General features: G+C 48.1%; 1 protein-coding gene across 7 annotated transcripts in view; it reads left to right on the top strand.

Annotated features, from left to right (window-relative positions):
* LOC147426831 (phosphatidylinositol/phosphatidylcholine transfer protein SFH3-like) overlaps nucleotides 1-23889 on the top strand; it is a 137150-nt gene that overhangs the window by 85542 nt on the left and 27719 nt on the right. For all 7 annotated transcript variants that reach the window (XR_015186311.1, XR_015186310.1, XR_015186312.1 and 4 more), the window contains exon 12: nucleotides 21764-21835. Coding sequence is in view for 4 of the 7 variants with exons in the window: in XM_086499314.1 (XP_086355440.1) it covers nucleotides 21764-21835 (72 nt within the window). In the remaining 3 variants the exon portion in view is untranslated. The remainder of the gene's footprint in view (nucleotides 1-21763; nucleotides 21836-23889) is intronic.

Here is a 23889-nt window from a genome sequence, read left to right as displayed (position 1 = left end):
GTTGCTTTGCTTCTTGATGGATGCTTGTTGAGCATGGAGGGACTCTTCACCTAGAGCCCTCGTCGAAGAAAATTGGAGCCGACGTATCCTGATGACTCGAAAATACCCTTGCTGGGCATGTCTTCTGTGTATACCTTGAGCCACGGCTGAGCCATTTGCCATCGGGCTTCCCACGTTTCATTGGAGTTGTAACTAAGTCAGACTTTGTAAATAATTAATTTATTTACGAGAAAAGAATTATCTAATTAGTTGTGTGCACACCAGAATAGACCTAGCAGTTCTAAGGCCTCAGGTGAGCCTAAATGCGGGCTAGAACACCTCAGAGGGACCTTAGCAGAAATTACCCTGAAGCCCTAGTGATTGGGAAATCGGGTCTTTAGAAAGGGGTAAGCAGTAGCCTCGGATTTTAGGCTCAGGAAAAATACGCGCGTCAGTACAAGCACATGAATGAGATGGGGTCCTTAGTGACCCTAAGGCTAATAAAGCTAATAAAGCCTTAGGGTAAGTTTGGAGAAATTAAATTTAACGGTCCGTGCCTGGGCGGGCGGCCGGACAAGTGTGAACACGTAAAGGCGGTGCAGTGCCCGTGCGGCATTGCGCCGGCAGACCTTTGGTGTTCTCATAAAAGAATCATTGGTAGCAGTTGTTAGTTAGTTGCACATTTTTTTAATTAATGAGCTAGAAGTTTTTAAAGTCAAAAGTTGAATGGTTTTTAAGTTTTTAAAGTAAGTGTGCCAAGTGGCACTCTTACCAATGCAAACTAACTCTCTCTCACTCTCACTCTCACCCTCTCTCTCTTCCTAGCGTCCCCTCTCCCTGATGGCTATTTAGGAGCTCCCCCTCCCCCATTTTCAGGGTTGGCAGTGCACCTACCCTCCCTAATGTGAGCGTGCTCTACGCGGTGGAGCCCTCCATTGAAGCTTGAGAGCAGCCCCTTGCGACATATGTGGTAGCCTTGTGCTCCCATTGTCAAGAACAAGGGATCTCACAGTCATAGACACCTTCTGGTGAAGTTTCATCGCGAGAAGTTGCCGTAGACGCTCTCTTAGCAGAGTGCGGCTGCTGAAATTCTCTGTTTTCAGCCCCTAATCACCTCGATTAGGGCTGTTTTCAGCAGATCAGCCATAGAAATTCTCTTCTCTCTCCTTATCCTAAGTCTACATCAAGTTTGGCGCGATTCCATCGCGAAGAAGACCTCTGTTTCGGCGTAGGGGTGTGCACAGGTAAGAATTTCAGGTTATGTGCAGAAGGAATTGGAAGACAGTTTCTCCGGAAGACATGTTTCTCGACGATCCGTCGCAGCAAGAAGTGCATTCAAGGGAAAGGACTCCTGTCCACAAGGAGTCTAAGCATAGAAAGAAGGAGCACCATAAGAAGAAACACCATAGGCAGAAAACATTCAAGTCGGGAGATAAAGATGTGAAATTCGACACCTACAATGGACGGCGTGATAATGACAAAGCTTTGGCTTTCATCCGCCAATTTGAAGTTGCATTTGCAGAAGGGAATTTCAAGGAAAGATCCAAGCTTCGCCATGTCAGTTTGTACGTGAAAGGCACCGCCAGCAATTGGTGGTTAACCCTTATTCTGGAAGATCGCAAACCCCAACATTGGATTGCCTTCAAGAAGGAGTTCTACGCACAGTTCCTTCCTCCAGACTATGAGGAAGAGGTAAAGAAAGAATGGGATTGACTTTCACAGTCAGAGAACGAAACTGTTCCACGCTATGTGGATAGGTTTTGGGACGTTCTCTTGAAAGTCACTCCATTCAAGAAGATTGACGATTCGGAGAAGATGCGCAAGTTTGAAGCAGGTTTGCATGAAGCTTTGCAAAAGGCTATGAAGCTTTACCCTCGAGGTAACTTGCAGATACTTATGGAATCAGCCCGCATAGCTGACGGAATACATGACAAGGGTACTCCCAGGAAGATGGAGCAAAGCACTTACCATGCTAAGCAGAAGGCTCTCCATGAGCAGCCTACCTCTTCTACTTCTTCTCAAAAGAAGAAAAGAACCGCCTCCGAAGCAGAAGCAAAGCCAAATCAGCCCAAGAAAGGGGGATATCTCTCTCCTGCTGAGTTGCGAACATACATTAGTGAAGGAAGATGCTTCAAGTGCGGACAAGTTGATCATATGAAGGGTGACTGTCCTACCAAACCTCCATAAAGACCCTCTTCCAATGCAGTCCCAGATGTACAAGGAAATACAACCAAGGATGGAAAAGAAAGAGCTCTTCTCAAAGCATGGGGTAGTATCAACAACCAGCGGGCTCTTATTTTGTTTGACCCTGGTAGCACAGACAACTTCATCTCTACCAAGCTAGCTGACGACCTGAACCTGCAGCCCAATCGTTTCGGAGTCTCTATTCAAGCGCAATCTGCTTTCAAAGGGCAGAACTCAAACTCTACTCCAATCATAGGGAAGTTGAATCTAAAGGTCGACGACTACAAGGATCAAGAGTCTTTCTTACTAGCTTCACTTGAAGGATGCGATGTTATCTTGGGAATGCCTTGGCACTACAAGATGCATCCCATTCCTGACTATGTTCAGAAAAACTTATCTTTTGCTCATAAAGGAAAGGAGTATCTTGTACTTGCAGATGCAGGTGATTGGGGTATTCCTATCGCCAACCACATTGCCATCAAGAAAGAAATGAAAAAGTGTGTTTCAGCGTACTTGATTTTTGCAAGAGAGAGAGATGTGTCTGTTTCACAACTTTCTTCCTCTTTACAGCAAAAAAGACTTAAGCTAATAGAAAGATATAAAGATTGTTTTGCAAATGAACTTCCAAATGAACTCCCACCTTCACGACCTGAGGATCATACCATTGATTTGATCCCAGGAAGTTCTCCTCCAAATCAGCCCCCTTATCGAGTTAGTCTAATGCAACAAGAGGAAATTCTCAAGCAGGTTAACGAACTTTTGGAGAAGGGCTTAATAAGGCCTAGTACTTCTCCATATTGTTCACCTGTCTTGCTAGTACAGAAAAAGGATGGCACATTCCGTATGTGCATAGACTATAGATCTCTAAACAAGATCACAATCAAGAATCGATTTCCAATCCCTCGGATTGACGACATTCTTGATAAGTTACAAGGAGCCAGTGTCTTTAGTCGTATAGACTTGAAGAGCGGTTATCATCAAATCCGCATAGCTCCTCAGGATGTGCATAAGACTTCATTTAGAACAACCTTCGGGTTGTATGAATTCTTAGTGATGCCTTTTGGACTCACTAATGCACCAGCTACATTCAACAGAATGATGGATAGAATCTTCCACTCATACATAAGCTTTACAGGCGTTTTCTTTGATGACGTCTTAATCTTCTCAGAGACGGAAGACGAACACTAAAAGCATCTCGCCTTAGTGTTTGAAGAATTACGCAAACACAAATTATTTGTGAATGCTAGGAAGAGTGAATTCTTTTTAAAAGAAATCCACTATTTGGGCCATATAGTGTCTCACAATCAGGTGAGAATGGACCCTGATAAGATTCAAGCAGTTGTAGAATGGCCTACGCCAACTACAGTACATGATGTACGAAGTTTCCTTGGCCTCTGTTCTTATTATCGGCGTTTCATTCGAGCTTTTGCCGCGATAGCAGGTCCCCTCCATGACCTGACAAAGAAGCGGATTCCATTCCATTGGGGGTTTGGACAAAAACAAGCTTTCGAAAAGCGTAAGTATCTACTCAGTCACGGACCCGTTCTCACCGTCCCTGATCTTCGCAAACCTTTCGAGGTATACTGCGATGCATCTGGAGATTGTGTAGGAGCAGTTTTGAACCAAGAGGGTCACGCGATAGCCTATGAAAGTCGGCGCCTTAAAGATGCAGAGTTGCATGTCTCCATATATGAGAAAGAGCTAATGGCAGAAATTCATGCTCTTTCCATTTGGAAACAATATCTATTAGGAGCTGATTTTATTATCAAGACAGATCATCAAAGTCTTCGCTACTTCCTCACACAAAGAAAGTTATCAGAAAAGCAGATGAGATGGGCCAACTTTCTTTCAATGTTTCATTTTCAGATTTTACACACTTCTGGAACAAAGAATGTAGTTGCAGATGCTCTCTCCAGGCGTCCAAAGATCAATGCACTAACAACAATTTATCATGAGGAACTAGAATCTCTCAGCGAGATGTATCCTCAAGACCCAGACTTCGCCACAATTTGGGCAGATCTTCAAGCTGGTCACTCAAAGCCACCGTATTCTATCAGGGATAATACACTCTATCGTCAACAAGCAATATGCATAGCTCAGCCCTTACGACAAAAGGTGATGGATGAAGCACATAATTCTCCTTATGCTGGGCATCGGGGAATTGCTTCCACCACTAGTGCCCTCGAAAGGTATTTCTTTTGGCCAACACTCCGTGCGGACATTGAAAAACATGTACGTGAGTGTTTAGTATGCCAAAAAGTGAAATATGACAGACATAAAGTTTATGGCAAGCTTCAGCCGCTCCCTGTGCCTAACACGCCATGGGAAAGTATTGCCATGGATTTTATTACGGATCTTCCTAGATCCAAGAATGGAAATGATGCAATCTGGACTATAGTAGACAGGTTCAGTAAGCAAGCACATTTTCTTTCAGTAAAAAAGACGATCAAAGCTGATCACATGGCTAGAATATTTCTAGCTCAGATTTTTAAACACCATGGATTGCCAAAGACTATTGTCAGCGATAGAGATCCCCGCATGACTAGTCTATTTTGGCAGGCATTGTTTGAAAACTTGGGAACTAAGCTTGATTTTTCATCAGCTTATCATCCTAAAACAGATGCTCAAAGCGAAATCGCTAATGCCACTGTTTTAGATCTCCTCAAGTGCTATGTTTTGGAACGACAATCCGAATGGGAACAATACTTACCAATAGTTGAGTTTGTGTATAATAATACCATACATTCCTCAACTGGTAAAGCCCCTTTCGAAATTATTTATGGGAAGCCATTCTTACTTCCTATTATGGTGACCAAAGAAAACATCTTCGCCGCAGATGAATTTGTGCGCAATATTGATATTGCCCATCAACAAGTAAAGCAAGCGATTCTTCGTACTCAAGAGCAGCAGAAGAGAAAAGCAGACAAGCAAAGAAGGAATCTCAATCTTGAAAAAGGACAATATGTCCTGCTTCGGTTTGAGAAAGCTAGATTGAAAAAGCGGGTTGGCAACGGGAAAGTTGTCAAACTTTCCCATAGATTTTACGGCCCTTTCAAAATTACAGATAAAGTCAATGATGTGACTTTCAGATTGGATTTGCCTTCTAACTGACGCATCCACAATGCTTTTCATGTCAGTCTCCTCCGACCATATGTTGGACCTCCTCCAGTGGCGCCCGTACAAGAAGATCCTCCAGAAGTCGAAGAGACTGAGGAAATCCTTCAACCTGAACAGATAATATACCACTCGGAGAGACAACTCAAGTCGGGGAGTCTACATCGAAAGTATTTAGTCAAGTTCAAGAATTACACTCCTTTAGATGCAAAGTGGATGACTGAGTCCGATCTCAAGGACTACCCTGACATCTTGCACAGTTATGTTGACGCTCTACAGTTGAGGTCAACTGTTTAGAACCAAGAGGGATGTAACTAAGTCAGACTTTGTAAATAATTAATTTATTTACGAGAAAAGAATTATCTAATTAGTTGTGTGCACACCAGAATAGACCTAGCAGTTCTAAGGCCTCAGGTGAGCCTAAATGCGGGCTAGAACACCGCAGAGGGACCTTAGCAGAAATTACCCTGAAGCCCTAGTGATTGGGGAAATCGGGTCTTCAGAAAGGGGTAAGTAGTAGCCTCAGATTTTAGGCTCAGGAAAAATACGCGTCAGTACAAGTACATGAATGAGATGGGGTCCTTAGAACAGTGACCCTAAGGCTAATAAAGCTAATAAAGCCTTAGGGTAAGTTTCGTGAAATTAAATTTAACGGTCCGTGCCCGGGCGGGCGGCCGGACAAGTGTGAACAGGTAAAGGCGGTGCAGTGCCCGTGCGGCATTGCGCCGGCAGACCTTTGGTGTTTTCATAAAAGAATCATTGGTAGCAGTTGTTAGTTAGTTGCACATTTTTTTAATTAATGAGCTAGAAGTTTTTAAAGTCAAAAGTTGAATGGTTTTTAAGTTTTTAAAGTAAGTGTGCCAAGTGGCACACTTACCAATGCAAACTAACTCTCTCTCACTCTCACTCTCACCCTCTCTCTCTTCCTAGCGTCCCCTCTCCCTGATGGCTATTTAGGAGCCCCCCCTCCCCCATTTTCAGGGCTGGCAGTGCACCTACCCCCCCTAATGTGAGCGTGCTCTACGCGGTGGAGCCCTCCATTGAAGCTTGAGAGAAGCCCCTTGCGACATATGTGGTAGCCTTGTGCTCCCATTGTCAAGAACAAGGGATCTCACAGTCATAGACACCTTCTGGTGAAGTTTCATCGCGAGAAGTTGCCGTAGACGCTCTCTTAGTAGAGTGCGGCTGCTGAAATTCTCTGTTTTCAGCCCCTAATCACCTCGATTAGGGCTGTTTTCAGCAGATCAGCCATAGAAATTCTCTTCTCTCTCCTTATCCTAAGTCTACATCAAGTTTGGCGGGATTCCATCGCGAAGAAGACCTCTGTTTCAGCGTAGGGGTGTGCACAGGTAAGAATTTCAGGTTATATGCAGAAAATTACAGCAAGCATGTGCGTGTGCATTTTGCTTGTTTCTCTTTTGTGTTCGATGCATGAATGAATGAGCATGAAGGCAACACATAACGGAAGATGGACTCTCCTCTGTGAGAGCTTCCGATGAGCTGTTTCGGAAGATAGACTCTCTTTTCGAGAGCTTCCAACCAGTCTCGCAGAAGAGGGGAAATCCCCTAAGCAGTAAGAAAGTGGAAACACTTTCTCAGTCAGTAGTCAGAGCAGAACAGAAGAAAGAATAGAGGACGGGCGTATGCCCCGTTCCTGTGCTTGTAAAGATTCTCCCTTAGTAATAAAGATATTCTCTTTATGGGGGGGGGGGACCAGCCCATCTTCTGGTCCCCAATGAAGTGTCAAGTTTTCTCGCTCCATCTAATTCTCTTGAGTATTTGAAGTGCAATTAAACGTCAGTTTACGCTTTCGTATTTTTGTCACAGGAGTCGCGTCAATTTTCAACTCCGGTCACATTTTTGGTAACCCAGTGCGTTTGCATCGCTAGCTCGCACCTTTCGTGATTCGTCTTGGCAGTAGATATTGCGTTCTTTGCTTATGATGTCCCGTCGTTGGAATCTGCAAGTTTGCCATCTAGGTAGCCAAATGAAATTATGCTACGCACCCAATCCTCATCCACTCTTGGCAACCACTTGTGATGGCCTTTTAAATCTGTCACATATGCATTCCATAGCTAGGTGAGAGGTCTGACATTGAGTGGGATAAATGGAATGACGCCGGATGGGCCAGCATGCTTTTTACACCGTTGGTCAAATGCATTTTTGGTTGGGGCACAGGTTATTGGAGCTATCTCACAGGATCTGCAGAGGGGTTGCTGCCGCGTGAGAGATTGATGCGGCTATTTGACCTGTCTGGCACACCTTCATCGAGGGACAAACTCTTTCACCTTCTCATCAAAGTTGATGGGTTTACTTTGATCCTTGCTCGGGTTGTTAGGAAGCAACTCTAGTCTTTAGCATTGCTGAGAGTGCTATCATGGACATCACATTAGACTAGAGTTTCAGGGTGAGGTTCCACCTAATCAGCAGTTGACTGTCCATTGGTAGCATGTTAGAGTGGTAGGCTCTTTTTGAGGAGATCATGTGTTGACCTTGTTTTCACTTTGGAGAGTGTGGATTTGGCAAAGAATACCCCTTGTTCAATTGGATTATGTACTATTTTTAGCTACGACTACAAATGAATAAAAATCATTTTTGTGTACACAAAACTTATTCATGAATTTATTGGTACCAATTAATAATTAAACAGACTGGTAAATTTTCCGGTGCAATGTGTCATTTGGAAATTTATCGGTGTCCGGATAGTATGATAAGTAGAATAGTAGCCGAACGTAGCACAAAACAAGTTTATTTAGAAAAGTCACGATTTAATATATATATATTTTTTCCGAGAAAAAGATCCTTCTATTAGTTAATGAAAACTGCCCATAGGGCTACAACCACCTCTGCAAGAGAGGGCTACAACAAGCATGATGGGGAGACTCTCCCAATGAAAATACAGCATATATACAATGAGGCTAAATCAAGAGATGGGAGGTGGGAAAAGCCACACAGGTGGACAGTAATGCCATCTGAGCACCCCCTGGACTATGGTGTAGAACGGCCTAGGGCGCCAGAGTCGAAGGAAAGCCTCACGGCGTTCCCGCATGTGGTCGGAGCTGCCCTGTAGTCCCTCAAGCTGTCCTCTGAGAGTATGGATCAGCTCTAGCAAAAAGTCATGAACAGTCTCTGCTGGTGGCACAGGGCGAGCCTCAGAGAGGCGGAAACAGCGGGCCCGCCAGATGAACCAAAGTGTCAGGCCACTGATGAGCTCCCAACACTCCTCTCTCTCACTGCACCACTCCTGTGGAGTAAGCTCTGTAGTAGGTTGGAGTGTAGGTCGCCCCCCCTGCATCACTATCATCTTGCTGGTGGAAGATAGCTCAAATTGAAGTGCCGGGCTCGTGAGGGTGGACCAAGCCGCTGCCCCCCAAGTGTACTGTCGAGCCGTGGAGAGAGCAAGCATGAGCCGAAGAACTCGTAGCCACACCTGCTGGGCCGATGGACAGTCCCAAAGACAGTGACGCTGACTGTCCACCAAATGGTCACAAGCTGCACATGTGGCCGAGAGACCACAATGCACAAGCCAGCTCCCTACTGCTGTGGCTCTATGTGCGACCAGCCACTGAAACAAGGTGACTCGCCTCGGCTGTCTGGAGTCCCACAGCCTCTGCCAAAAAGCTGCCAAGAACTCGACTATGAGGCCCTCCTCCTGCCAATGACGTGCTGCAGCGGGGCGGGCCTCTCTCTGTGCTGCAAGTATATGACGTCCAAGCCGGACAGTGTACTGAAAGAAGGGGACTCCTGGGCGGTCTGTAGAAGAGAAGGGGTCCCTCCATAGCCACTCACCAGGATCCCGCTGTACTCGTGCCAGTGGACAGCACTCCCAAGCCCATAGCCTCCAGTGTCCTATCTCAAGAGCTGCTGGGTCAGGGTCTATGACGCAGGTCCTCCCACAGATGCCCACAACTTGGATCCTCTGGAAACAACACTCTCCTACGTGCGGGGCCTCTACTGCAACTTGCTGTAATCGTCCCCTACCTTGAAGCTCGAAGAACAGGGCTGGGACAGTCTCTGAGCAAGCCCTGACTGAAATGAGAACCTCCAGTCGTGTGAAGGCTCCCATCCACCGGGGTGCTATTGGCTCGAGAGGCGTGAGCCACTCAGCTGGAATTGACTCTGAGATGTCCTGACACATGCTCTGCACCCCTCTCATGCCTTGGAGCTGGAGAGCCTGCACCTCCTCTGACAAACCTGTGAACTCTAGCCAGTCACCTAGAGAGCGCGCTAGACCTGCTGCCATGGGACCCCAAGAAACATGAGGCCGACTCCCAACCAAGTGGCCTCTCTGAGTGCTAACCATAGGGTTCCAGACGAGGGGCTACCGTAGGCGCTCCTCCGTGCACGTCGGCTGTCTCTGCTCTAGGCCATGCCGTAAGAGCTCCCAAGATCGAAGCAAACTTACAGCGAATCGGTCCTCCAATCTCTTGCTCAAACCAACTCGGCGCAACTCTGTAAAGATCGATCTGGTCGAAGGTTGCCAAGGGCCTCTTGACTGAGGCACCTTGGCACGAAGCCTCTGCAGCAAGAACTCCTGCCAGTGCTCCTCGCCAGGAAGAAGTCCTCTGACGACAAACTTCCCAAGAAGGGCTCTGCTCTGTTGTGCTGGATCAATGATCCCAAGCCCTCCCTGAGAACAAGGAAGTGTGATGACTGACCAAGCCACCTTGGCTCGGGCAATCTGAGTGTCGCGACCTGACCAAAGGAAGTTCCTGATCAGCCTCTCTACCTGGCTGATACAAGAACTCGAGAAGATCCAGCAAGAAGTGATGTACCACATAGTCGCCAACAACACCTGGTTGGCAACTACTACTCTACCAGCCAGCGAAAGTCGTGCTGAGCTCCAATGTAACAGCTTTCTCTTGATGGACAGGAGAAGAGGAGCAATCTGCTGCTCGGGGGACAAGTCCAAACCAACCTGACACCCCAAGTACCGAACTGCAGTCCCTGGAGGAATCCACCTGAAACCCTCTCTTGGCATCCAATCTGGCACAGGAGCATTGCCAACCGAGAAATCCACTGTCTTTCTCCAGTTGATCAGTGCGCCCGATGCACAGCAGAAGGTCTTCAAAGCCTGCTCACATCTTGCACAAGGCTGAGTCGTCGGCAAACTCAGCGTCCAGAAGCTCATCTCCACGTATAGGGAGTGCTAAGCCCCTCGTACCAACCTGCTGTGACACCAAAAATCTGCTCATCGCCTCCGCATAGAACAGAAAGAAAGGGGGCAAGAGGACAACCCTGTCTGACCGATCGTGTGAGCATGAAGCGCTCACCTCTACCTCCTGCCAAAAGCACCTGACTGTGAGCATGTCTGTACAAAGCTGACACCCCTCTGATCCAAGCATCTGAGAAGCCCATCCTGCGTAGCGTGCCCTCTAGAAAGTCCCAGTCAACTCTGTCGTATGGCTTCTCAAAATCGAGAAGAAGAATCACAAGGTCCTCCCCATGGAGTCGTGCCACGGCAGAAGCCTCCCAGAAGGTGAAGATGTTGTCAAGGATAGTGCGTTCCTTGACAAAACTTGTCTGAGTCCCATGTATAAGGCTCTCCAAAAGTGGTTGAATCCTCAAACTCAGAGCCTTGGCAAGAATTTTGTAGGCTGAGTTGAGGATGGTGATGGGGCGCCACTGTCGAATCTCATCCAAGGAGCCACCATCCTTTGGAATGAGGTAAATCAGGCCCTCACTCATGCTATCCGGCATCACTCATGTGTGCAGAATGTGTTGAAAGGCACTACAAAGATCTGGGCCAAGCAGGTCCCAGTACTCCAAGAAGAAGCTGGGAGTCAGCCCATCCTCACCTGGACAACTACCACGAGGGAGGGCCCTAAGAGCCGTGTGCAGCTCCTCAAGCTGAAGAGGTATCTCTAGCCTCTGGCGCATCTCCTCAGTCACAAGACAAGGCATCTGTGCCCAAACCAGCTCCTTGCATGCATCCTGTCTCTCTGACTGGGGCTCAGCCAACAGTAACTCACGGTAATAGTCAGTAGCAACTGCACACATATCCTCGGGCTCACAAACAACTGACCCATTGGGTCTCCTCAACTGATTGACCTTGGCATGCGAGTGCCGAGGTCCCACTGTCTCAAAAAAAGCACCTGTCACTCTGTCACCCACCTGAGTCCACTGAGATGCCTGTCGGTGAAAGGCAAACTCATGGCGCCTCTCCTTTGTGCAAGCAAGCTCCTGTCGAGCCTGCTGTAACTGCTTCTCCAACCATGGACTGTCTGGATGCTGCTTCTGCATCCTCTATAGTGAAGCAATGCCTCGTCTGAGACCCTGCTCCTCCTCTCTCGTTGCAGCCCGTCGAGCCAGAGACTCTTAGAGAAAAAAGTGGCTAAGCTGAGCTAGGCCTAAGGCCACTCTGTCTGCAGGTAGAGCCTGGTTGTCCATGCCCTCTGTCCAGAGAGCCTCTACCCTCTCTCCGAGTGCTGAGTCCAACAAGACCCGCTCTGGGATGCGAAGCATCGTGCTCCCACTCCTCTGCCTGTCTGCCACTGTGAGGATCACTGGTGCATGGTCCGAGAAGGATGTCCCTGCCAGGATGCCCACTGAGTCCCCCAAGTCACTGAAGTGGTCACTAGCGTAGAAGTGATCTATCCGCAATAGCTTCACTCATTCTACTCTGCGGTCCGATCTAGAGAAGGCAAGACTCTCTGGAGGCCTCACAAAGCCAGAATGCTGCCGTGTATCCGAGACCCTTAGAGTCATACACAACTTCTCCCAAGCTGCTAACTCGACTCCATGCACAGTAGCATGGCTGCTTCCGATCGTGTCAGAAGGGTCCTCCAACATGTTGAAGTCCCCTCCTACACACCAATGGTCAACCTGTGGCAAAGACTCAACAATCTGTGACCAAATCTCTGCACGAGCACTCGCCACATTGGGCACATAGATGTTCACGAAGCCCACAAGGCCACCCTGAAGCTGCATAGTAATCCACTGAGCCCTGCCTGACACAATAATCCCTCTGCCCACAATGGCCTGCTACAATGAGTCCGCAATAGTCATACATACCCCACCTTGGATGCCTCCAGGCCCAAAAGCAGCTGACCAAAAGGTATCATAACGTCCACGCAAAATCTGACCACATCGCCGAATGCGGCTCTCAGACAAATGGTGCTCCTGAAGCATAAGGAGATCAATCTCTCCTCCCACAAGGCAACGCTGAAGCTCCTGACGCAATCGGCCCCACTGTCGCTGAAACTGGGGCCCACCTAGTCTCTGCACGTTCCACGAGACGATCCTCATGGGGAGCGAGAGAGATGCTGTTGCAACAGCAAGACGGGCTATCTTTGAGGCTGGCTTGGATGGGGAGTAATCCGCATCCGAGCGTCCTCTAGATAGTCGAGACTGCAGTGAGTGCCTGGCCCAAGCCCAAGCAGAGCGAGCCGTGCGTAAAGCAACCTCCTCTGTCTAGGGGTCCTCATGAATGTATACATAGCAAGGCAAACACTGCGTATCAGCAAAAAAGTACACCACAATGTGCCTACATCCTGCTGAGTCTGTTGGTGTCACCGCAAACTTGGCCAGTGGCCACAAAGTCTGCAGCAAATCTGTAACTCCAAGTTCTCCCATGTGGTGAGAGAACTCGACAACCTGTGTATGCAACCATCCCACCATTGAGTCGAGGGACTACTCTGTCTCGGTCCTACCACAGAGGGGGAAGGAGAAACCAACTGCTGAGTCCAAGGCCTCTATCCCCCTAGCGGCGAGGAGCAAAGCGTGGACCGTGAAGCAGGCTGCCTCGTGGTCTGCTGCGGAATCGCCGAGAAAGCGAGTGAACCCGTAGTCGATGAAATCCCAGCGGTGTCGGAGGTCAATGCTCGTCAGACCACGAGGGATAGCTGCAAGGGAAGATGTCAGAATCTGCAGAGGGGGCCGTAAGAAGGGCTGACCCTCTCTCGCTAGGCGACTCGTGGCAAAGGCACTGCCAGGAGATCTCCTAGCCGCCGGCGAGGGACCAGTCTCGTGAGTCGACTGTGGTATTGAAGCAGGAGGAGGGGGAGAAGGAGCTGAGGGGGGCGGAGGAGAAGAGAAGCGGGGTGGGGCGACAGAGACAGGGGGGCGAGGTGGGGAGTAGGCGGGAGCAGAGGGCGGGGGAGGGGATGAGGAGGAGGAGGGGAAATCTGAAGGTGGGGCGGCTGAGGAGGGAGAAGCGGAGGTGGAGGCTGGCGTAGGGGGCTCCTCCTGCTCAAGAGGACCAAAGCGGTTCCCCGTGGGAACCCACTGCTGCTGAGTAGGCACTTGAGGGCCACTCTGAGTGCAAGGCTGTCGCTGTGGCCCCTGGCATCGACGGCCACGGGCCTGCTGCCACCCCTCCTCCGCTGGAGCCCCAGGCTCGGAGGGTGGCTCTGAATCTGTGCGCTGTGCCGCTGGCTGCGGCTGCGGCCCAGCCTTGGCAGGCTGAGGCTGAGGCTGAGGCTGAGGTGCGGGCCGTGGCCTCCTCCGTGGACAGGCCTTCGCTAGGTGGCCCATCTGTCTGCAAATGAAGCACTGTTTCGGGAGACCCGAGTACTCCACACTCTGTCTAAACCAATCCCCACTCACCCGAGGCAGAAGGATGACCTTCGGGAGCGTGTGGGTATCTCTGACCAAAACTCGAACTGAAGGGATGCCAGCCGCCTTGGCAGCTACTAACGCTACCGTACGAGGTGTCTCCGGGACAGTCTCGATGGCGGAGCCAATCCTAGAGAGAAGTGGAAGGTACTCCCTCCGTAAACCCGGAAAGCAGCCTGAGATGGGGATGTCTGCCTCCTCTACTAGCACATCCGAAGTCGGGTCAAAACCATGTCGCCACTGTCGAAAGTGGGCGCGTGATGCTCGGATGGCCAGTGGACTCATAGCTATGACCTTGGAGGCCATCTCGGAAGTCTCGAACTCGATCTGATAGTACCCCCGTCCGAGAATCTGGACATCCAAGATCTTGTCCACCTCTGCGAGAAGGTGGGCCTGGAGAAGGTCTCGTAGCTCTCCTCTGTTAGGACGGGTGCCGAGAACCTTGCAGATGACAGAAGTCGCCTGCAAGCGCTCTACCTCTGCGGCAAGGCTCGCTTGCTCTGTCGGCGAAAGAGCAAGTCGAATGGTGGGCTCAGCGGGGTCGGGGAGGGGGCTTCAGGTGAGTCCCTCTATGGCGGAGCTGGAGCCTCCATCTGTGTCTACTGGTGAGTCGAAGAAGCGGACGGTGAAGAAAATCTGCAACCGAGCACGCCGAGCACTTGTCCGAAGAAGAAGTGTTGTAGAGCCAGGTGCAGAAGACCTTCGGGAACGATGAGGACAGGGGGGGGGGAGGGGGGATGGGGGACGGATAAAGCGGCGAGCGAGAGTTCAAAAGGCTGCGGGGGGGCCGGGGGGGGAGGGAGAAACGGCCAGGGAATGGGGGGCAGCGGACGGGCTTGGGGGCAGCAATGGGCGAGGGCGGCGGGCAGCAGAGCGCAAGGGTGGCGGGCAAGGCTGGGTGAGGGGGGCAGCGCGAGGGCGAGGGGGCTGGAGGCAGCGCGAGGGCGAGAGAGAGAGGGCGGGGGGGGGGGGGTGAGGGGCAGTGATGGCGCAACAGGGGGGGGGGGGGAGCGTGCAGTAGCAACGAGGCTTACCCAAAACGTTTGTAATGCTTTTTACGATTTAATATTTTTATCGTGGCCACCCAAGAAAGTAGACAGTCAGACACAATATAAATACGTTCTGTCGGGAGTAGGTAGACTTAGTCGGGAGGAGCCAAGAAACATCAAAGGAAAACTTGTTGCAGATAGGCCAGGAACCCCCATTTTAGCACTCGTTTTTAAGCTTAAGGTTTAAAAACGTTTTAGAGTGAGTGGCCGAGCCAGTTTTACGGCCGGTAGCTTTTGGCGGATTAGGTTCTTGATTTGCAGTTGCTGATTGGGCTTTTGGTGGAAGTGCCTTATTTTCAGAAGTTACTGTCATCCTCTCTCCGATTAGCTTGACAGGGCACTTTTTACGCTCTTTAGGAGAGGTTTTTTACCTTGGCATTTTGTCTTTTCTGTTTGGCCATGTGCCTAGTTGTATCTAGTTTTTTTGTCTTCCCTTTGATGCCTTGAGGCTTGCTATGTACTTGCCCTCAAAACAGACACCATTTGGGCGTTCTGGGGGACCTTCTAGTAATAGAATCAGCCTCTTTTGTGGAGAGAGAGAGAGAGAGAGAGAGAGAGAGAGAGAGAGAGAGAGAGAGAGAGATGTTACATCGACGTCTTTTAAAGGCCAAAAGACCTATGAGACCAAAGAGTTACATTATGGTGAACTTTGATACAAGGCCTAGATAAAATGAAACAAAGAAACTACTAGAGTTATAAAAGGTGGGTATCAAGAGCCTAAAGGGCACATATATAAAAGGTGGATGTGTATCTTAGAGAACATACACAAAATGGTGGATATGTGTGTATTAGAATCCGGAGATGGCTTGCATTGGTGGGTGCATGATCGTGTCGATGCCATCCATGGTGAGAGTCCTTAGTGTGCATAGGGCGTCTCCCATGTCTCGCCAATATAGATTTGATCCTCTATTGCAGCCTCCTCCGGCGATGGAAGCATCCTCATCCTGGCAGGCCTCCTCGATCTCCCCAGCTTTGTTGCTCGATCACTTAGTATACCTCTACTAGTGATATGACCTGTATCCTTCCTCTCTGGTTGCTCTCGTCTTTGCTCAATCTGAAGTGGCCATGTATCTCATAGTATGTTGTAAAGTTGCATATATAGTGGAGCTCTGTCTCTGGCTCTCTTTGCCACAGCTGGCACTACGTGGCCTACTTTGAAATTGGCGAGTTTCATTCTCCAAGTAGTGTGATGATGTCCGAATATGTTCAATAGCACATCGTAAGACGTGGGATAAGTGAGGGTACATGTAGGCACGCCTACATAAGAAACCGTCCTCTTTGAGCTGCTGGAGAAAATACCTCTATATGTAGTCATCTTCGTGCCCAGCTCCTGCATAGGCTGTATCCATGTCTTTGGGTATCCAATTGAAACATATCTTGTTCTATAAGTCTAGTGACCTCCCTCCCTTTATATATGTGTGTGAGAGAGAGAGAGAGAGAGAGAGAGAGAGAGAGAGAGAGAGAGAGAGAGAGAGAGAGAGAGAGAGAGAGAGAGAGAAATGAAATGAAATGTTATATGAATGTCTTCAAAAGGCCAAAATGACCTATGAGACCAATCTGTTACAAAATGGCGAATCTAATACCATGTCTGTGTACAAAAGAACTAGATACTACTTCTAGAATCCATCCTCATCTGCACTCTGGATATCGAGAGAGTATGGCTCGAATCCTCTGCTGTAGTCTCCTTTGATGCTGTGTAGCCCCTCTCCTCAATCGTGGCCGTCTGGATCTCTGAAGCTCCAGTGCTCGGTCGATGTGAGTGCTGGTAGTGGCCGAATGAGTGTGGGCCGAGCCCTGCAATGATGGCTGCTCCATATCTAGTAAAAAAAAATCTGTAATTTGTCTCTGGGACTGTCTCTCTCTCTCTCTCTCTCTCTCCCCTCCCCCCCCCCCCAAAGTAAAGTGTCTATATATCTCTGTAACTCAAGTAGATATAGCCCAAGACATCTCTGATCCTCATAATTCATGACCCTAGAGAAAGGACCGAAACCCTCTTTGAATAAGCACAGTGTAACCGCGAAACGTTTCAAGGCCGAAACGTTTCACCTGAAACGCGGCGTTTCACCACGAAACGTTTCAGTCCAAAATGAGAGCACAGTGAAACATGAGACCAAAACATGCGTTTAGCGACTTTGAAACTAAAACTATGGTAATTTGTTGTAAGTGAAACATCTTGTGTTTCACTTGGTGGGCCAAACATTTCAAGGCCCGAAACGTTTCACCTGTCCTAACCCGTCGAAACACGTTTCATGGTGACGCTGAATTATAAGCAATGGAAACGGCCCCGTATCTCATAGTACACTGTGCAATGACATATGTAATGTAGCTTTGTCTTTGGCTCTAGCTGGCATAAGCGGCATATCCTGTTGTCTGCTGGTATCCCTCTAAATCTACCAGTCTCAATCTCCAGCTGATGTGAGGATGTGCGTATCTGACCAATGGCACACCGCACACCATGAGACATGTGTGTGTCCATGTAGCTGGGTCGAATCACAAACCCATCTCTTGTGAGGTGGAGAAGATGCTCTCTATAGAAAGCCATCTTCGTGCCCACCTCCTGTGGCGGCTCTATCCAGGTCTTCCTGGTATCCAGCTGGATCAGGTCCTGACGAATGAGTCTAGTAATCTCCACCCATGTAAGAGACATCGAGGATGCCTAAAGAGAGTACTGGAAAGGGGGTAGCCTGTCCATGGTGAAACCATGCGTCTGAAACCATGATGTCATCTTTGCATACCAGCATGAAGTGTCCCTCTGAAGAGCTAACTGTCTGGAAGACTCAAGGGCCAGTCTAGCATATCTGTCTCTAGTAGTATCCCACAAGCTGTGCACAAAGGAGACTGATCTGGTAAGCGCCTCAATCTCCATAGGAGGGGCAGCTAGCTCTGCTCGAATGATAGCGTGGGGTAGGGAGGCCTTGGCTTTGATCAGTCGAGAGATCATAGATACCAAGGGCCTCTCCATACGTCTTCAACCATCCTGGCCTACAGAAGGTCCCCATGTCTGCACCCCATACAACATAGCTGAGGCTACTAGGGTATCAAAGAGCCATAACTTTGTCCGAGGTTCCTGGAACTGAACCTGCGAACACATCCTCTCCAAGCCTCCCAAGGCCGCAAAAGCTCTAGTTAGTCTAGTCTCTGCTGCTCTCCCCAAAGAAAACCTCGGCCCACTGAAGACAATCCCAAGGTAAGTGTATGCATGTGTATACTCTACAATCTCTTGACCATATGCGAAAGTCGGTGCTGATCTCCTGATCCACTGTGGTGTGGTGTTAAACACCATAACCTTGGTTTTACCAAGGTTTACAGACAATCCACTATCCTCTGCAAATTTGTGTAATGCATCCAACTGTCGCTGCATACCTCTAGTGAATCAAAGATCAATACAATATCATCAGCATATAACAACAATGGGATCCACGTCCCTGCCAGCTGGGCACCTCTATCACCCTCTCTGTCAATGTAATCAGACACCTCATCAACATACATACCAAATAGAGTAGGAGACAATGGGCAACCCTGTTTCACCCCAATGGTGGAGTGAACTAAATCAGATATCCCCTCCGGAGTGCGTACATGTCCCATCACTGATCTGTATAGAGCCATAATTCCCCAAATCAACACTATGGGCACCCCCATCTCTTGCAGTCTGCGCATCCATCGAGCTCTCGGTACCATGTCAAATGCTTTACGGAGGTCCACAAAGCTACAATAAATCCGTCTCCCATGTGACCTGCCCTCCTCAATGATGGCTCTGAGTGTCAGAATATGATCAAGAGTGGAGAAACTCCTTCTAAAACCGGCCTGGCCCTTTGCTCATACACCCTCACCCTCTGCCCAATTACTCAACTGCTGCTCAAGAATGGATGCGTACAACCGTGCCAATGTGTGCCCAACCATAATAGTGCGGTAATTCGCAGGCTCTGTAGGATCACCTGCTTTGAAGATAGGCACAATAGTAGACAATCTCCAAGTCTCAGGTAACCCCTCACACATGGCACGATTGGACAACACTGCAAGAACCTCTACCAACATATCTCTAGCATGTGTAAAGTGCTCTGCTACTAGACCATCATGATCATATGCCTTGCTGGTCCTCATCTTGTCAATGGCTCTCTTTACCATCTCAATGGTAAAGAAGGTGCTGGTGGGTGGGCATGGCTCTGTAGGATCTAGAAGGGGGTCCTGTCCAAGAACCGTATATAACTGTTAGATATGTCAAGCCCGTGGGCATTGTCCCCTATAGCATGCAAGTTAGCTTCACTTAGAGCTCAAGTCTTGCATGGAAAGTTTTGGCTATTTTTATACTTGTAAGGTTTTTACACTTTAAGAAATTCAATCATAGCGTGAGTTTTTCCTGTGTCGAGATCTCTCTCTCTCTCTCTCTCTCTCTCTCTCTCGCCTTCTGCTGGATCTTCTTTCCTGCACCGCCATGGTTACATAGCTCCAATTGCACCAACAATAACGATGAGGCATACTGGCCCCACACATTAGGAGAAGTAATCATTGGGGGAGGGGAGTGCTCATGAAAGAATCGCCATGCCTCTCCTGAGTCTCTACTCAATAACAGCTGATACAAGTCTTGCTCCATCTGGGCCAAGTAAGCTCGTTTCTTCCGTCGCACAAGGCGTCGGGAAGCAATCCGAGATTGTCTGTAAGTGATGACTCCTAACAGAAGATCCCTCTGAAGCTGGGCTCTCATCTCTCTGCACTCCTCATCATACCAACTATTCTGGGGCATGCTCCCAGAGTATCGCCTCCGACCCGCGGTTGACTGTGTGGGTATGCCTCTGATGCTGCACCATGCAGTGTCTCAGTCAGTGAAGTGGTGCACTCCTCCACTGAGAGACCAGGACCAGTTGTGCATAGACGGCTATAGATCTCCTCTGTATAAACTGAGTCAGTCTCTGGTGTAAATGTATAATGAGTGTGCGACCTACCTCCTGATATCTGGGTTGTACTATATTGAAATGAAACAGAAAATGTCAAAAGTGCATGATCCACTACTATGCCCACTGGTCTAGCTCCCACTTTGAAATCCTGAATACAAGGAATAAAGCTCGGCTGTGCCATAACATAGTCCACTGTATTCGCCCCGTGTCTGTGTGGAAAGCATGTGAAACCGACTTCTCCAGCAAATCGCTGTAAGCCATTAAGTATGGCTAACCCTGTGCAGTCGTTATCTCCGTGAGGTATCTCCCATAATCGGCCTGTCTCAGCTCTCAGCCTCACCCACATGTATCTCTCTCCGTACAATATGTAGTAGTGGCTGTAACTCCTCCCTAAATAGCACTGCTACTCCATCTCTATAAACGGCCATCTTTCCCTTCTCCCTTGCCGCCGTAATCTCTGGCATTACCTCTCTCATATGCGCAAGCTGAGAGAGAGATTTGATTTGATTTGGTATTAACGTCCGCGGGGGGACCAGAAATGACCCATGGGACCTCAAAGTGATACATAGTCTCCCCTCACGGGGGTGTATGGTGTGGTGTGTGTTATTCTCTTTTTGTTTTCCTATGAGTGTCTTTTGATGCTCTAGTATGCGGGTGAGGTATGTTCCGAGAGCTATAGGGGAGGGGTCTGTCTTGGATAATAGGTCCGCAAAGGTAGAGCGAGAGTATATCTAGAGAATATTAAAGGGAGGGGGGGGGGAGGGGAGGGGAGGGGGGGGACTGTTCATAGTAAAACCATGGTTCTCAAACCATGCTGCCATGTGTGCATACCAACATGACGTATCTTCCTATGCATACAAACGAGAGAGAGAGAGAGAGAGAGAGAGAGAGAGAGAGAGAGAGAGAGAACCACGGTGGTCGCTTAAGGTTTATAGAACCATAGGTGCTCTACTTGGCCACCTTCACCAGATGTCTGTTCCACTCTTATGTTTTTGTATTACTACGACGGTTTCTTTTCTTTTGTTTTGTTTGCTGTTCTTAAGGAGGTATTTTTGTTTGTTTGTCTTGGTTTCCGTTTGTTTAGCTTGCTGGCTTTTATGCATCTTATTTCTTTTGTGTGTGATACTTGTGCGTGTGGATTTTCATGTACTTGGGGTGAGTGCGTTCTGCATGATTGCTTGTTGTGTGTATGTGTATGATTGCCCATTCTGCTTGTTTACTGTTCGCTCTTTTTTTGTTTTTTCTTCTGTTTGATGGATGATTTAGGTTTGGAATTGGTTTGGTGGGTGTGCTGGGCGGTTTGTGCCTTGCCTTCAAATTTGCACCATGAATTGCTTTGGGGTGCAAGTTGAAGAATGTAATAGCCTTGCTGATCATTGCCAGGAATGGCTAAAGGCTATCTCTCTCCCGGATATTTGGTGCAAAGTCTTCTTACGGTGGTGATGTCTCTTCTGCTGGAATGGACTGTTGTATACGGCCTTGGAGATCGGGAGTCATTTTCGGCCTCCTCTTGACGTCAGGGTGACTTGTTTCTGCTTCAACTCTCGGCTACTTTCTTCCTTCACTCCCCTGCTCCTACATATTCTTGTGTAACCCATCTTTTGTAACTTTGCATCACTGGTACTTTTGTTCCCTATGATTCGTATTCATTGAATATCACAATTGTTTTTTCGCGATCAGATCCGTATGCTTACGGGCTGATGTAATGCCTCGGTCTTGTAATCAAATAACTAATACGAAAGGGTACCAAACCCCACTTGTTTTGAGAGAGAGAGAGAAAGAGAAATGAAATGAAATGTATTATTAAACGTCTTCAAAAGGCCAAAATGACCTATGAGACCAAACTGATACAATCTTTGTTGATCTATTCCAATGTCTGGGTACAAAAATAAAATGATAAAATGTGAGAGAGAGAGAGAGAGAGAGAGAGAGAGAGAGAGAGAGAGAGAGAGAGAGAGAGAGAGAGAGAATTTTGGAATTCTCATGTAGGTATTGAAGAGGCTACTTGAAAATCAAGTTGAGATAATGCAACGGTTGGATACCCTTCATAGTATTAGACAGGTTTGTTCAATACATACAACTCACTATACTTGGTAGTTTATCCATATTGTGGTAATTTATCTGTATTGTTAGAGCGTACTTGTTTGTTATGACAATTGTTTTGTCGTATTTGTGTCTCATTGCTTGTGCATTAGTCTAGGAACCAATTGTTGGATGGAGTGACACATACTTGTGCCATCAAAAGTTCTGTCAAACACCTAATACTGAAAGAGTCAGTCTTTAGCCAACTTGTTAAATCACACTTTACAATTGATGCCACTTGTGATGTTGCCCCATCCACACATGGAACTTACCTTGTCTAGCAATGATGAGGCTAATTTGTTATGGTAAAGTGTGGCCAGAAGGCCCAAATGGTTTACACGTGGAGAGGAATGACCCAAATCTGCCTAGTGCTCTCCAAGGCTGGCAAGCAGATGTGATGTGTGCAAAGCATTTGAAAATGAACAAGTGAAAGCTGAAAAATTGTGGGATCCAAAGTGAAGAATGAAAAACTATGGCAAGCACGGCAAGACCTGTTTTTGGAGCTCCTCATGTGCATGTCCACACAGATCTTACAGGTATGCAAGTTGAGCACCTCATCTATGCCACATGCACCCTTGCTCCTTTCATTGCACTACGCTTCAAATGAGCAAAGTCAACTATGCACACCATTGTGCCTTGGCACAAGTCGGGGGGACACTCACAACCCTGGCAACACAGGGCTATCATGATTGGCCAATGGCCAGTCCAATCAAGCTCTATGGAGCACTATTTAAGGGAGAGCTAAATTTTTACGTAGAGAGCGCCATGGGAGGCTCTTCCAGCGCTTTTAGACCTTTGGTGTGCCTTTAGAGATGATTCGGGACATTCACTCTCTATTTGAGGAGGTGACCAGCCGAGTATGGTGTCCATCTGGCATCTCAAAGCCCATTGCTAGTTCTATTAGTGAGAAGTTGGTATGCCCACTCTCCTCTGTAGTGTTTTGTCTCTACATTGACAACATAGCAGAGTATGTAGCAGAGAATTAGGACGTGGATCTAGCAAATACCTTTGTTTATATTATTCTATACAATGATGATATCATTTTGGTATAAGAGACAGGAGAGAGACTACAACATTATTTCCAAACCTTGTACGAGTTTTGGATGCAGAGAGGCCTCACAGTGAACCTGGAAAATCGAGGTTGTGGCCTTCCATACCTCTCGACAAACCTAGAGTAGAGTTCTATCCATGCTAGCAGGAGGCCATGTTGAGGTAGCAGACTCCTATGTGTACTCAAGGGTGGTCACTTTCACAACCACCACAAGCCACTTCTCCATGGCGAATGCAGCTAGAGAAAACCGTTTGGGCACTTGGACTCATGGCCTCTTAATGGACACAAATTGAGGACCATACATTATAATGTTATCACGCATCATCTCTCATCTAGCGGAATCCTCAGTACTGAGTGCATGGTCATCGACCAAAGCGGAATGGATACTTTGCGTGACTTGATGAGAGTGAAATTGAAGAAGAAGAAGTTGCTACACCCGGAGGACTGTTTCTGGATCCTCCTCCATCCCCATCTACGCCATGGATTGCGTTAACTTAATGGAGGCCTTGGTGAAATACATGATAAAGATGATGCTGCAGCAGGAGGCTCAACGGGCCGAAGCCCAAGAGGCAAAGGAAGCTCAACGAGCCAAAGTTGCAAGGGAAAATGAAGCTCAACGGGTTGGAGTCGAAAGGGAACGTATGGCTCTAGAAAGGGAACGCGAAGCTCAACCCATAGCAGTTGAAGAAAAGAGGGCGGCTATGGAGCTAGAGCGTGAGGCACTGTGGGACCAACGGCCACAAGACTTGGTTCTTCACGTGCTCTCTTTGAAGAGCGATCCACCCAAGGAGGTTGACGAGTCATCACGTAGACTAGGTGGAGCCGACAACTCCAACAATCCAGTCATCACTGAAAAGTTGACTTCGAGTAAGTATGATGGTAAGATGCGATTTATTTTCGGATGGTCAATTTAACGCTTACTTTGCTACTAACAAGAAAAACAACAAGAGCAAAGTTTTGATAGCGGCTATGTATTTTTGGG

The sequence above is a fragment of the Adiantum capillus-veneris genome, chromosome 24, assembly GCF_014529385.1.
Source record: "Adiantum capillus-veneris isolate H3 chromosome 24, ASM1452938v2, whole genome shotgun sequence".
NCBI classification, from domain to species: domain Eukaryota; kingdom Viridiplantae; phylum Streptophyta; class Polypodiopsida; order Polypodiales; family Pteridaceae; genus Adiantum; species Adiantum capillus-veneris.
This window is presented reverse-complemented; position numbering and strand designations above follow the sequence as displayed.